This window comes from Serinus canaria, unplaced genomic scaffold (genome assembly GCF_022539315.1).
Source record: "Serinus canaria isolate serCan28SL12 unplaced genomic scaffold, serCan2020 HiC_scaffold_157, whole genome shotgun sequence".
Lineage (NCBI taxonomy): Eukaryota > Metazoa > Chordata > Aves > Passeriformes > Fringillidae > Serinus > Serinus canaria.
This window is the reverse complement of record NW_026108271.1, coordinates 383-12,770: the sequence shown is the minus strand read 5'-3', so window position 1 is coordinate 12,770 and position 12,388 is coordinate 383. Positions and strand designations below refer to the sequence as shown.

Genomic DNA, 12,388 nt, shown 5'->3' with positions numbered 1-12,388 from the left:
AATGTCCCCAGGCACGCTGCAGGAGCTGATCTCCCAGACCATGGTGCACTGGGCACAGGAGTCACTGTGTCCCCAATGTCCCCATGTCCCCAATGTCCCCAGGCACGCTGCAGGAGCTGATCTCCAGACCATGGTGCACTGGGCACAGGAGTCACTGTGTCCCCAATGTCCCCCAATGTCCCCAATGTCCCCATGTCCCCAGGCACGCTGCAGGAGTGATCTCCCAGACCATGGTGCACTGGGCACAGGAGTCACTGTGTCCCCAATGTCCCCCAATGTCCCCAGGCACGCTGCAGGAGCTGATCTCGCAGACCATGGTGCACTGGGCACAGGAGTCACTGTGTCCCCAATGCCCCAATGTCCCCATTGTCCCAATGTCCCCAGGCACGCTGCAGGAGCTGATCTCCCAGACCATGGTGCACTGGGCACAGGAGTCACTGTGTCCCCAATGTCCCCAATGTCCCCATGTCCCCATGTCCCCAGGCACGCTGCAGGAGCTGATCTCACAGACCATGGTGCACTGGGCACAGGAGTCACTGTGTCCCCAATGTCCCCAATGGTCCCCAGGCACGCTGCAGGAGCTGATCTCCAGACCATGGTGCACTGGGCACAGGAGTCACTGTGTCCCCAATGTCCCCAATGTCTGTCCCCCAATGTCCCCAATGTCCCCGCCCATGTCCCCGGCACGCTGCAGGAGCTGATCTCCCAGACCATGGTGCACTGGGCACAGGAGTCACTGTGTCCCCAAGTCCCAATGTCCCCAATGTCCCGTCCCCAGGCACGCTGCAGGAGCTGATCTCCAGACCATGGTGCACGGGCACGGAGTCACTGTGTCCCCAATGTCCCCAATGTCCCCAGGCACGCTGCAGGAGCTGATCTCCAGACCATGGTGCACTGGGCACAGGAGTCACTGTGTCCCCAATGTCCCCAATGTCCCCAGGCACGCTGCAGGAGCTGATCTCCCAGACCATGGTGCACTGGGCACAGGAGTCACTGTGTCCCCAATGTCCCCAATGTCCCCAGGCACGCTGCAGGAGCTGATCTCGCAGACCATGGTGCACTGGGCACAGGAGTCACTGTGTCCCCAATGTCCCCAATGTCCCATGTCCCCAATGTCCCCAGGCACGCTGCAGGAGCTGATCTCCCAGACCATGGTGCAACTGGGCACAGGAGTCACTGTGTCCCAATGTCCCCAATGTCCCCAGGCACGCTGCAGGAGCTGATCTCCCAGACCATGGTGCACTGGGCACAGGAGTCACTGTGTCCCCATGTCCCCAATGTCCCATTGTCCCCAATGTCCCCAGGCACGCTGCAGGAGCTGATCTCGCAGACCATGGTGCACTGGGCACAGGAGTCACTGTGTCCCCAATGTCCCCAATGTCCCCAGGCACGCTGCAGGAGCTGATCTCGCAGACCATGGTGCAGTGGGCACAGGAGTCACTGTGTCCCCAATGTCCCAATGTCCCCATTGTCCCAATGTCCCAGGCACGCTGCAGGAGCTGATCTCCAGACCATGGTGCACTGGGCCAGGAGTCACTGTGTCCCCAATGTCCCCAATGTCCCCAATGTCCCCATGTCCCCAGGCACGCTGCAGGAGCTGATCTCCCAGACCATGGTGCACTGGGTACAGGAGTCCACTGTGTCCCCAATGTCCCCAATGTCCCCAGGCACGCTGCAGGAGCTGATCTCCCAGACCATGGTGCACTGGGCACAGGAGTCACTGTGTCCCCAATGTCCCCAATTCCCTGATACCCCCAATGTCCCCATGTCCCAGGCCCCAATGTCCCCGGCACCTGCAGGAGCTGATCTCGCAGACCATGGTGCAACTGGCACAGGGTCACTGGGTCCCCAATGTCCCCAATGTCCCCAGGCACGCTGCAGGAGCTGATCTCACAGACCATGGTGCACTGGGCACAGGAGTCACTGTGTCCCCAATGTCCCCAATGTCCCCAGGCCACTGCAGGAGCTGATCTCGCAGACCATGGTGCACTGGGCACAGGAGTCATGTGTCCCCAATGTCCCCAATGTCCCCATGTCCCCAATGTCCCAGGCGCTGCAGGAGCTGATCTCCCAGACCATGGTGCACTGGGCACAGGAGTCACTGTGTCCCCAATGTCCCCAATGTCCCCAGGCACGCTGCAGGAGCTGATCTCCCAGACCATGGTGCACTGGGCACAGGAGTCACTGTGTCCCCAATGTCCCCAATGTCCCCAGGCACGCTGCAGGAGCTGATCTCGCAGACCATGGTGCACTGGGCACAGGAGTCACTGTGTCCCCAATGTCCCCATGTCCCCAGATTCCCCAATGTCCCCAGGCACGCTGCAGGAGCTGATCTCCCAGACCATGGTGCACTGGGCACAGGAGTCACTGTGTCCCCAATGTCCCCAATGTCCCATTGTCCCCCAAGTCCCCAGGCACGCTGCAGGAGCTGATCTCCCAGACCATGGTGCACTGGGCACAGGAGTCACTGTGTCCCCAATGTCCCCAATGTCCCCAGGCACGCTGCAGGAGCTGATCTCCCAGACCATGGTGCACTGGGCACAGGAGTCGTTCATCCAGAGCCCGGCGCTGGTGCGTGCCATGTTCAGCCTGCTGCACCGGCAGTACGACGCGCTGGGCGAGCTGGGCCGGGCCCTGCCCAAGGCCTACGCCATCAGTGCCACCTCTGTGCCCGACACCACGGCCCTGCTCGAGTGTCTGGGCCAGATCCGCTCGCTGCTCATCGTGCAGATGGGCCCCGAGGAGGAGAACCTCATGATCCAGAGCATCGGGTGAGTGGGAGCCCCTGGGTCACCCTGTGTCCTCTTTGGGTCACCATGTGTCATCCTGTGTCCTCTCTGGGTCCTCCAGTGTCCTCCTTGGGTCACCCTGTGTCCTCTCTGGGTCACCCCGCGTCACCCTGTGTCCTCCTGTGTTCTCCCTGGGTCACCCTGTGTCCTCTCTGGGTCATCCTGTGTCCTCTCTAGGTCACCCTGTGTCCTCCTGTGTCCTCTCTGGGTCATCCTGTGTCCTCTCTGGGTTATCCTGTTTCCTCCTGTGTTCCTCTCTGGGTCACCCTGTGTCACCCTGTGTCCTCCTTAAGTCTTCTCTGTGTCCTTGTGTCCTTTGTGTCTCTCTGGGTCACTCTGGGTCACTCTCTGTCCTCCCTGTGTCCCCCTGTGTCCCCATCCAGGCACCTCTAGTCCCCACCCAGCACCCTGAGAACCCCCTGAACACCCCCAATACCCCATAACCCCCCCCCGCCAAACCCCCCAAATCTGCCCCTGAGCACCCCATATCCCACCTGAGCCCCCCAGGTGACCCCCCCGTGCCCCCCCAGGAACATCATGAACAACAAGGTGTTCTACCAGCACCCATACCCACCTAGCCCCATACCCACCTGGACACCCCATATCCCACTGAGCCCCCCCAGGTGACCCCCCCGTTGCCCCCCCAGGAACATCATGAACAACAAGGTGTTCAGCACCAGACCATCACCCCATATCCACCTGGACACCCCATATAACCTACCTGAGCACCCCATATCCCCCATGAGCCCCCAATCCCACCTGAGCACCCCAAATCGCCCCTGAGCCCCCCAGGTGACCCCCCCATGCCCCCCCAGGAACATCATGAACAACAAGGTGTTCTACCAGCACCCCAACCTGATGCGGGCGCTGGGCATGCACGAGACCGTGATGCAGGTGATGGTCAGCGTGCTGGGCGGCGGCGAGTCCAAGGTGAGCCCCCACCCTTGGGTGCCCCCCTAGGGACCCCCCCGGAGCTGCCCTGACCCCCCTGGTGCCCCCCAGGAGATCCGCTTCCCCAAGATGGTGACCAACTGCTGCCGCTTCCTCTGCTACTTCTGCCGCATCAGCCGCCAGAACCAGCGCTCCATGTTCGACCACCTGGGCTACCTGCTGGAGAACAGTGGCATCGGCCTGGGTGAGACCCCCTGGGACCCCCCCCTGTGTCCCCAGTGCCACCTCCTGTCCCCAGTGCAACCCTCTGTCCCCTCCCTGCCACCCCCTGTCCCCAGTGCCACCCCTGTCCCCTCTGCGTCACCCCACCTGGGCTACCTGCTGGAGAACAGCGGCATCGGCCTGGGTGAGACCCCCTGGGACCCCTGGGACCTCCCCCGTGTCCCCAGTGCCACCTCCTGTCCCCAGTGCCCCTCCCTGTCCCCTCCCAGCCATCCCTTGTCCTGTCCCTGCCACCCCCACCTGGGCTCTCCCCACCCCCTGGTACTCCCTGCCCCCCCTCCTTGTCACCTCTGTCCCCTCCATTCCCCTTGGGGATCCTTTAGGACACTTTGAGGGGAGGGGTCTCTGCCCCCTACTGTGTCCCCTGACCTCTCTGTCCCCCTGTGTCCCCTGACCTCTGTCCCTGCTGTCCCCAAGGCATGCAGGGCTCCACCCCCCTGGACGTGGCGGCCGCCTCCGTCATCGACAACAACGAGCTGGCGCTGGCCCTGAAGGAGCAGGACCTGGAGAAGGTGGGGACAGCCCCGTGTCCCCCCCATGTCACCTCCGTGTCCCCTGATGTCCCCTGGTGTCCCCGGTGTCCCCTGGGGCAGGTGGTGACATACCTGGCGAGCTGTGGGCTGCAGAGCTGCCCCATGCTGCTGTACCCCAAAACCCTCTGTGTCCCCCATGTCCCCTGGTGTCCCCATGTCCCCTGGGTCCCCTGTGTCCCAGCGTGTCCCCGGGGCAGTGGGGACATACCTGGCAAGCTGGGGGCTCAGCAGCTGCCCCATGCTGCTGTAACCCAAAACCCTTGTGTCCCCCATGTCCCCTGGTGTCCCCTGGTGTCCCCTGATGTCCCCGGGTGGGCAGGGTGACATACCTGGCAGCTGTGGGCTGCAGAGCTGCCCCATGCTGCTGTACCCCAAAACCCCCTGTGGCCCCATGTCCCCTGGTGTCCCCTGGTGTCCCCGAGTCGGTGTCCCCTGGCTGGTCCCCTGTGGCTATCCCGGGACCCCAAAACCCTCTGTGTCCCCCATGTCCCCTGGTGTCCCCTGGTGTCCCCTGATGTCCCCTGATGTCCCCTGGGGCAGGTGGTGACATACCTGGCAGCTGTGGGCTGCAGAGCTGCCCCATGCTGCTGTACCCCAGAACCGTCTGTGTCCCCCATGTCCCCCTGTGTCCCCCATGTCCCCCTGTGGTGTCCCCTGATGTCCCCGGTGTCCCCTGGGGCAGGTGGTGACATACCTGGCGAGCTGTGGGCTGCAGAGCTGCCCCATGCTGCTGTACCCCGGAACCCTCTGTGTCCCCCCTGTCCCTCTGTGTCCCCCATGTCCCCTGGTGTCCCCTGATGTCCCCGATGTCCCCTGGGGCAGGTGGTGACATACCTGGCGAGCTGTGGGCTGCAGAGCTGCCCCATGCTGCTGTACCCCAAAACCCTCTGTGTCCCCCATGTCCCCTGATGTCCCCTGGTGTCCCCTGATGTCCCCGGATGTCCCCTGGGGCAGGTGGTGACATACCTGGCAAGCTGTGGGCTGCAGAGCTGCCCCATGCTGCTGGCCAAGGGCTACCCCGACATCGGCTGGAACCCCTGCGGGGGTGAGAAGTACCTGGACTTCCTGCGCTTCGCCGTCTTCGTCAACGGTGAGACACCTCAGGTGTCCCCTGGTGTCCCCAGGTGTCTCTCAGGTGTCCCCAAGTCCCCTCAAGGAGGTCCCTGTGTCCTCCCCGTGCCCCCCATGGCAGCACTACCTGGACTTCCATTGGCTTTGCCATCTTTGTCACTGGTGAGAGACCCCCGGGTGTCCCTCAGGTGTCCCTCAGGTGTCCCCCAGGTGTCCTCAGGTGTCCCTGTGTCCCCTCATGGGACCTCCCAGGTTTTCCCCTGTCCCCTCCTGTGGGTTTGTGTTTTGGGGGTCCCTTTTAGGGGTCCCTGTGAGTTTTGGGGTCCTGTTCCTGCAGGGGAGAGCGTGGAGGAGAGCCCAGTTTGAGACTCCCAGTTGGGTTCTCCAGGGCTCCCTGTTTTGGGGGTTTTGGGGTTCCCTGTTTTGGGGTTTTTGCAGTTTCCTGTTTTGGAGGTTTTGGGGTTCCCTATTTTGGGGTTTTTCAGGTTTGTATTTTGGGAATTCTGGGGTGTCCCTGTGACCTTTGGGGTGCCATTACCCAGGGGAGAGCGTGGAGGAGAACGTCAACGTGGTGGTGCGGCTGCTAATCTGGGACTCATTGTTTTAGGGGGTTTTTGGGATTTGTTTTGGGAATTCTGGGGTGTCCCTGTGACCTTTGGGGTGCCATTACCCAGGGGAGAGCGTGGAGGAGAACGTCAACGTGGTGGTGCGGCTGCTAATCTGGGACTCGTTGTTTTAGTGGTTTTAGGGTTTTTTTTGGGATTTGTTTGGGAATTCTGGGGTGTCCCTGTGACCTTTGGGGTGCCATTGCCCAGGGGAGAGCGTGGAGGAGAACGCCAACGTGGTGGTGCGGCTGCTGATCCGGGACTCGTTGTTTTAGGGGTTTTAGGGTTTTTGGGATTTGTTTTGGGAATTCTGGGATGTCCCTGTGACCTTTGGGGTGCCATTGCCCAGGGGAGAGCGTGGAGGAGAACGCCAACGTGGTGGTGCGGCTGCTGATCCGGGACTCGTTGTTTTAGGGGTTTTAGGGGGTTTTTGGGATTTGTTTTGGGAATTCTGGGATGTCCCTGTGACCTTTGGGGTGCCATTGCCCAGGGGAGAGTGTGGAGGAGAACGCCAACGTGGTGGTGCGGCTGCTGATCTGGGACTCGTTGTTTTAGGGGTTTTTAGGGGGTTTTTGGGATTGTTTGGGAATTCTGGGATGTCCCTGTGACCTTTGGGGTGCCATTGCCCAGGGGAGAGCGTGGAGGAGAACGCCAACGTGGTGGTTGCGGCTGCTGATCTGGGACTCGTTGTTTTAGGGTTTTAGGGGTTTTTGGGATTTGTTTTGGGAATTCTGGGATGTCCCTGTGACCTTTGGGGTGCCATTGCCCAGGGGAGAGTGTGGAGGAGAATGCCAACGTGGTGGTGCGGCTGCTGATCTGGGACTCGTTGTTTTAGGGGTTTAGGGGTTTTTGGGATTTGTTTGGGAATTCTGGATGTCCCTGGGACCTTTGGGTGCCGTTGGCCCAGGGGAAGAGCGGGGGAGAACGCAACGTGGTGGTGCGGCTGCTGATCTGGGACTCGTTGTTTTAGGGGTTTTAGGGGGTTTTTGGGATTTGTTTTGGGAATTCTGGGGTGTCCCTGTGACCTTTGGGGTGCCGTTGCCCAGGGGAGAGCGTGGAGGAGAACGCCAACGTGGTGGTGCGGCTGCTGATCCGGCGGCCCGAGTGCTTTGGGCCGGCGCTGCGGGGCGAGGGGGGCTCGGGGCTGCTGGCCGCCATCCAGGACGCCCTGAGCATCGCCCAGGACCCCGCCCGGGACGGGCCCAGCGGCCGCAGGGAGAGGAGGCCGTGAGCAGTGGGAGTGGGATGGGATTGGGATGGGATTGGGGTTGGGATTGGGTGGGCTGTAAGGGGACCTCCTCCCGGGACGGGCCCCGCGGCCGCTGGAAGAGGCGGCTGTGAGCAGTGGGAGTGGGATGGGATTGGGATTAGGAGTGGGATTAGGAATGGGATTGGGTGGGGTTGGAATGGGATTGGGAATGGGATTGCATAGGGTTGGGGTTGGGATTAGGAGTGGGATTAGGAATGGGATTGGGTGGGGTTGGAATGGGATTGGGAATGGGATTGCATGGGGTTGGGAATGGAATTAGGAATGGGATTGGGTGGGGTTGGAATGGGATTGGGAATGGGATTGGATGGGGTTGTTAATGGGATTGGGAAAGGGATTGGGTGGAGTTGGGAATGGGATTAGGATCAGGAATGGGGTTGGGATCAGGAATGGGGTTGGGATCAGGAATGGGGTTGGGGTGAGGATGAGGATGAGGACGGGGATGAGATGTCCACAATGAGACCTGCAAGTGAGGATGAAGACAGGACGGAGCGGGCATCAAGCCGTGAACGGAAGGGGGTGAAGATGGGCTGGAATGGGGTGGGGTGAGGATGACAGTACTGGGATGGCCTGGGGGACCCCAGGGTGACCCCCTGACCCCTCAGACCCCCCGTTTCCCCCCAGGTTTGGGCCCGAGGAGCCCCCCGAGGAGAACCGGGTGCACCTGGGCCACGCCATCATGTCCTTCTACGCCGCCCTCATCGACCTGCTGGGCCGCTGCGCCCCCGAGATGCACGTACGGACCTGGGGGGCTTGAGGGGGCTCAGGGGGGTCCTGGGGGTGTCAGGACTCAGGGTGTGACCCCTCCCGTGTGACCCCCACAGCTGATCCAGGCGGGGAAGGGAGAGGCCCTGCGGATCCGGGCCATCCTGCGCTCGCTCGTCCCGCTCGAGGACCTGGTGGGGATCATCAGCCTCCCCCTGCAGATCCCGGCGCTGGGAAAAGGTGGGGAGGGGTCCCCAAACCTGGGGGGAGACACCCCAAAATGTGGGGACTGGGATAGGGGACACCCCAAAATGTGGGGACCTGGTGGGGATCATCAGCCTCCCCCTGCAGATCCCAGTGCTGGGAAAGGTGGGGAGGGGTCCCCAAACCTGGGGGAGAGTCACTGGGATGGGGGGACACCCCAAAATGTGGGGACTTGGGATAGGGGACACCCCAAAAATGTGGGGACCTGGTGGGGATCATCAGCCTCCCCCTGCAGATCCTGGCGCTGGGAAAAGGTGGGCAGGGGTCCCCCATTTGTGGGGGAACACCCCAAAATGTGGGGACTGGGATGGGGGAACATCCCAAAATGTGGGGGTCATCAGCCGCCCCCTGCAGATCCTGATGATGAGTGTGGCAGGGCCCTAACCTGGGGGTAGGGGACCCAAAATTTGGGGGTACCCAAATATGGGGAGCAATGGGGGAAGGGGCACACACACATCTTTTGGGGGTACAGTGGGTGTCTAGATAGACTGGGGAAGGCACAGATTTTGGGGTGACAACAGCGTGGTGGAGCCCCCCATGGCCACCAGCCAGGCTGGGGGGCTCTGGGGACGCCGGGATTTGGGGGGATTCTCGGCTGTTTTAGGGTTTGGGGCTGTCTGGGCAGTTTTGGGGTGCCCTGAGTTTTGGGGTCCCACAGATGGGAACGTGGTGGAGCCCCGCATGGCCGCCAGCTTCGTCCCCGAGCACAAGGCGCCCATGGTGCTGTTCCTGGACCGCGTTTATGGGGTGCAGAACCAGGAGTTCCTGCTCCACGTGCTGGAAGTGGGGTTCCTGCCCGACATGCGCGCGGCCGCCTCGCTGGACACGGTGAGGGGCACCCCAAAACCTCCTGGGGCTCCCCAAAACTCCCGGCAGGGTTCCTTGGACTTGCAGCTCGGGCCTCGGGTCAGCCCTGTTCCCTCCTGTGGGTGTGGGATCCCCAAATCTCCCCTATGGGATGGGGGTGGGTTCCCCCAAATATTCCCTATGGGATGGGTGTGGGGTCCCCCAAATATTCCCTATGGGATGGGTGTGGGGTCCCCCAAATATTCCCTATGGGATGGGTGTGGGGTCCCCCAAATATTCCCTATGAGATGGGTGTGGGGTCCCCCAAATATCCCTATGGGGTGGGTGTGGGGTCCCCCAAATATTCCCTATGGGATGGGTGTGGGGTCCCCCAAATATTCCCTATGAGATGGGTAGGGGGTCACCCCAATCTTCCCTCTTTGACCCCCCAGATCCTCCCCCATGGGATGGATTTGGGGTCACTCCAATCTTCCCTGCTTGACCCCCCAGATTTCCCCTATGGGATGGATTTTGGATCACCCCAATCTTCCCTCTTTGACCCCCCAAATCTCCCCCTCGGGCAGATCCCCAGACTCCCCCCAAGGGACACCTCTGCCCCTTGTCCCCACGTCCCCTCAGGGTGTGTCCCCACCCCGTGACCCCCCCGGTGTCCCCCCCAGGCGACGTTCAGCACGACGGAGATGGCGCTGGCGCTGAACCGGTACCTGTGCCTGGCGGTGATGCCACTCATCACCAAGTGCGCGCCGCTCTTCGCGGGCACCGAGCACCGCGCCATCATGGTGGACTCCATGCTGCACACCATCTACCGCCTGTCGCGCGGCCGCGCCCTCACCAAGGCCCAGCGCGACGCCATCGAGGAGTGCCTCATGGCCCTCTGCAGGTGGGACCCCGAGCCACGCCCCAAAATGGCACCGTGCCCCCCCCAGGGGTCTGCATCTGGTACCCCAAAACCAGCCCAGCTATTGGGGGGAACCCAGCTGTCATGGTCAACCCAACCATCATGGACGACTCAACCCATCTGCCATGGTCAACCCAACCCAAGCGCCATGGTCACTCGACTGCCATGGTCGACCCAACCGCCATGGCCAACTCAACCACCATGGTCAACCCAACTCTCATGGACAGCCCAACCACCATGGCCACCCCAACCCTCAAGGTCAACCCAACTCTCATGGCCAACCCAGCCCCCATGGCCAACCCAACCGCCATGGCCAACCCAACTGCCATGGTCAACCCAACCCAAGCGCCATGGTCACCCAACCGCCATGGTCAACCCAACTGCCGTGGCCAACCCAACTGCCATGGTCAGCCCAACTCTTATGGTCAACCCAACTGCCATGGTCAACCAAACCGCCATGGCCAATCCAACTGCCATGGTCAACTCATCTCCCCTGGTCAACTCAACTCTCATGGCCAACTCAACCACCATGGTCAGCCGTGGCCAACCCAACTGCCATGGTCAGCCCAACTCTTATGGTCAACCCAACTGCCATGGTCAACCCAACTGCCATGGTCAACCCAACCCAAACGCCATGGTCAACTCATCTCCCCTGGTCAACTCAACTCTCATGGCCAACTCAACCACCATGGTCAATCCAACCCTCAAGGCCAACCCAACAGCTGCGGCCAACCCAACCACCATAGCCAACCCAGCCCTCATGGCCAACTCAACCCTTTTGGTCAACCCAACTGCCCCACTCAGCCAATCCCACGGCCAACCAATCGCCGTGTCCCTCCCTGAGGCCCAGCGTGACCCCACCGAGTGTCTCACGGCGCTCTCAGGTGAACCCCAGACCCCCCTGACCCCCCCCATCCCCCCCAGGTACATCCGCCCCTCGATGCTGCAGCACCTCCTGCGCCGCCTCGTCTTCGACGTCCCCATCCTCAACGAGTTCGCCAAGATGCCCCTCAAGGTGAGCCCCGGGGGGGGTCCCCAAGTCCCCAAGGTGCTCGTCCCCGTGCCCTGAGCCCCCCAGAGTGACCGCCCGTGTCCCCCCAGCTGCTGACCAACCACTACGAGCGCTGCTGGAGGTACTACTGCCTGCCCAGCGGGTGGCCCAACATGGGCGTCAGCTCCGAGGAGGAGCTGCACCTCACCAGGAAGCTCTTCTGGGGCATCTTCGACTCCCTGGCGCACAAGGTGGGGTCACCGTGTCACACCCCAGTGTCACCCAGTGTCCCCAGTGTCACCCAGTGTCCTCCCAGGGTCACCCAGTGTCACCCAGTGCCCCCCAGGGTCACCCAGTGTCTCTTCTGGGGCATCTTCGACTCCCTGGCACACAAGGTGGGGTCACAGTGTCACCCCCCAGTGTCACCCAGGGTCACCCAGGGTCACCCAGTGCCCCCCAGGGTCACCCAATGTCACCCAGTGCTCTCCAGGGCCACCCAGTGACTCTTCTGGGGCATCTTCGACTCCCTGGCGCACAAGGTGGGGTCACAGTGTCACCCCCCAGTGTCGCCCAGGGTCACCCAGTGCCCCCCAGGGTCACCCAGTGTCACCCAGTGCTCTCCAGGGCCACCCAGTGACTCTTCTGGGGCATCTTCGACTCCCTGGCGCACAAGGTGGGGTCACAGTGTCACCCCCCAGTGTCACCCAGGGTCACCCAGTGCCCCCCAGGGTCACCCAGTGTCACCCAGTGCCCCCCAGGGTCACCCAGTGTCTCTTCTGGGGCATCTTCGACTCCCTGGCGCACAAGGTGGGGTCACCGTGTCACCCCCCAGTGTCACCCAGTGTCACCCAGTGTCCTCCCAGTGTCACCCAGTGTCCCCCAGGGTCACCCAGTGTCTCTTCTGGGGCATCTTCGACTCCCTGGCGCACAAGGTGGGGTCATGGGGGGGTGACACACCTGGGGGTGACACACCTTGGGGGGGACACACCTCAGGGACGCACCCGGGTGTGGCGGTGGTGGGAGCGTGGGAATGGGGGTGAGGGGGATGTGGAGAGGTTGGGGTGGGGGGCAATGAGGATGTGGGGACAGGGGGGACATTGGGACACGGAGCTGGGGGTGATGGGGACAGGGGGATGGAGGTGGTGGGGACATGAGGATGGTGACACTGGGGACATGGGGATGGTGGCATTGGGGACATGGGGATGGTCATACTGGGGACATGGGTGTGGTGACACTGGGAACATGAAGATGGTGACTCTGAGAACGTGGCCATGGACATGGTGGC

The 12,388-nt window shown here is 62.2% G+C and overlaps 1 protein-coding gene across 1 annotated transcript; it reads left to right on the top strand.

The window, feature by feature from the left end:
• Nucleotides 1-2,503: 2,503 nt before the first annotated feature.
• LOC108964117 (ryanodine receptor 1-like) lies at nucleotides 2,504-12,035 on the top strand (the record flags this gene model as incomplete). The annotated part of the gene is made up of 14 exons (XM_050987707.1): nucleotides 2,504-2,771; nucleotides 3,605-3,719; nucleotides 3,792-3,924; nucleotides 4,380-4,474; nucleotides 5,450-5,585; nucleotides 7,218-7,398; nucleotides 8,063-8,174; nucleotides 8,263-8,383; nucleotides 9,066-9,235; nucleotides 9,874-10,094; nucleotides 11,037-11,127; nucleotides 11,214-11,354; nucleotides 11,812-11,910; nucleotides 11,967-12,035. Coding segments are annotated over exons 1-14 (1,929 nt in total), but the record flags the coding sequence as incomplete, so codon positions are not given.
• Nucleotides 12,036-12,388: the final 353 nt, after the last annotated feature.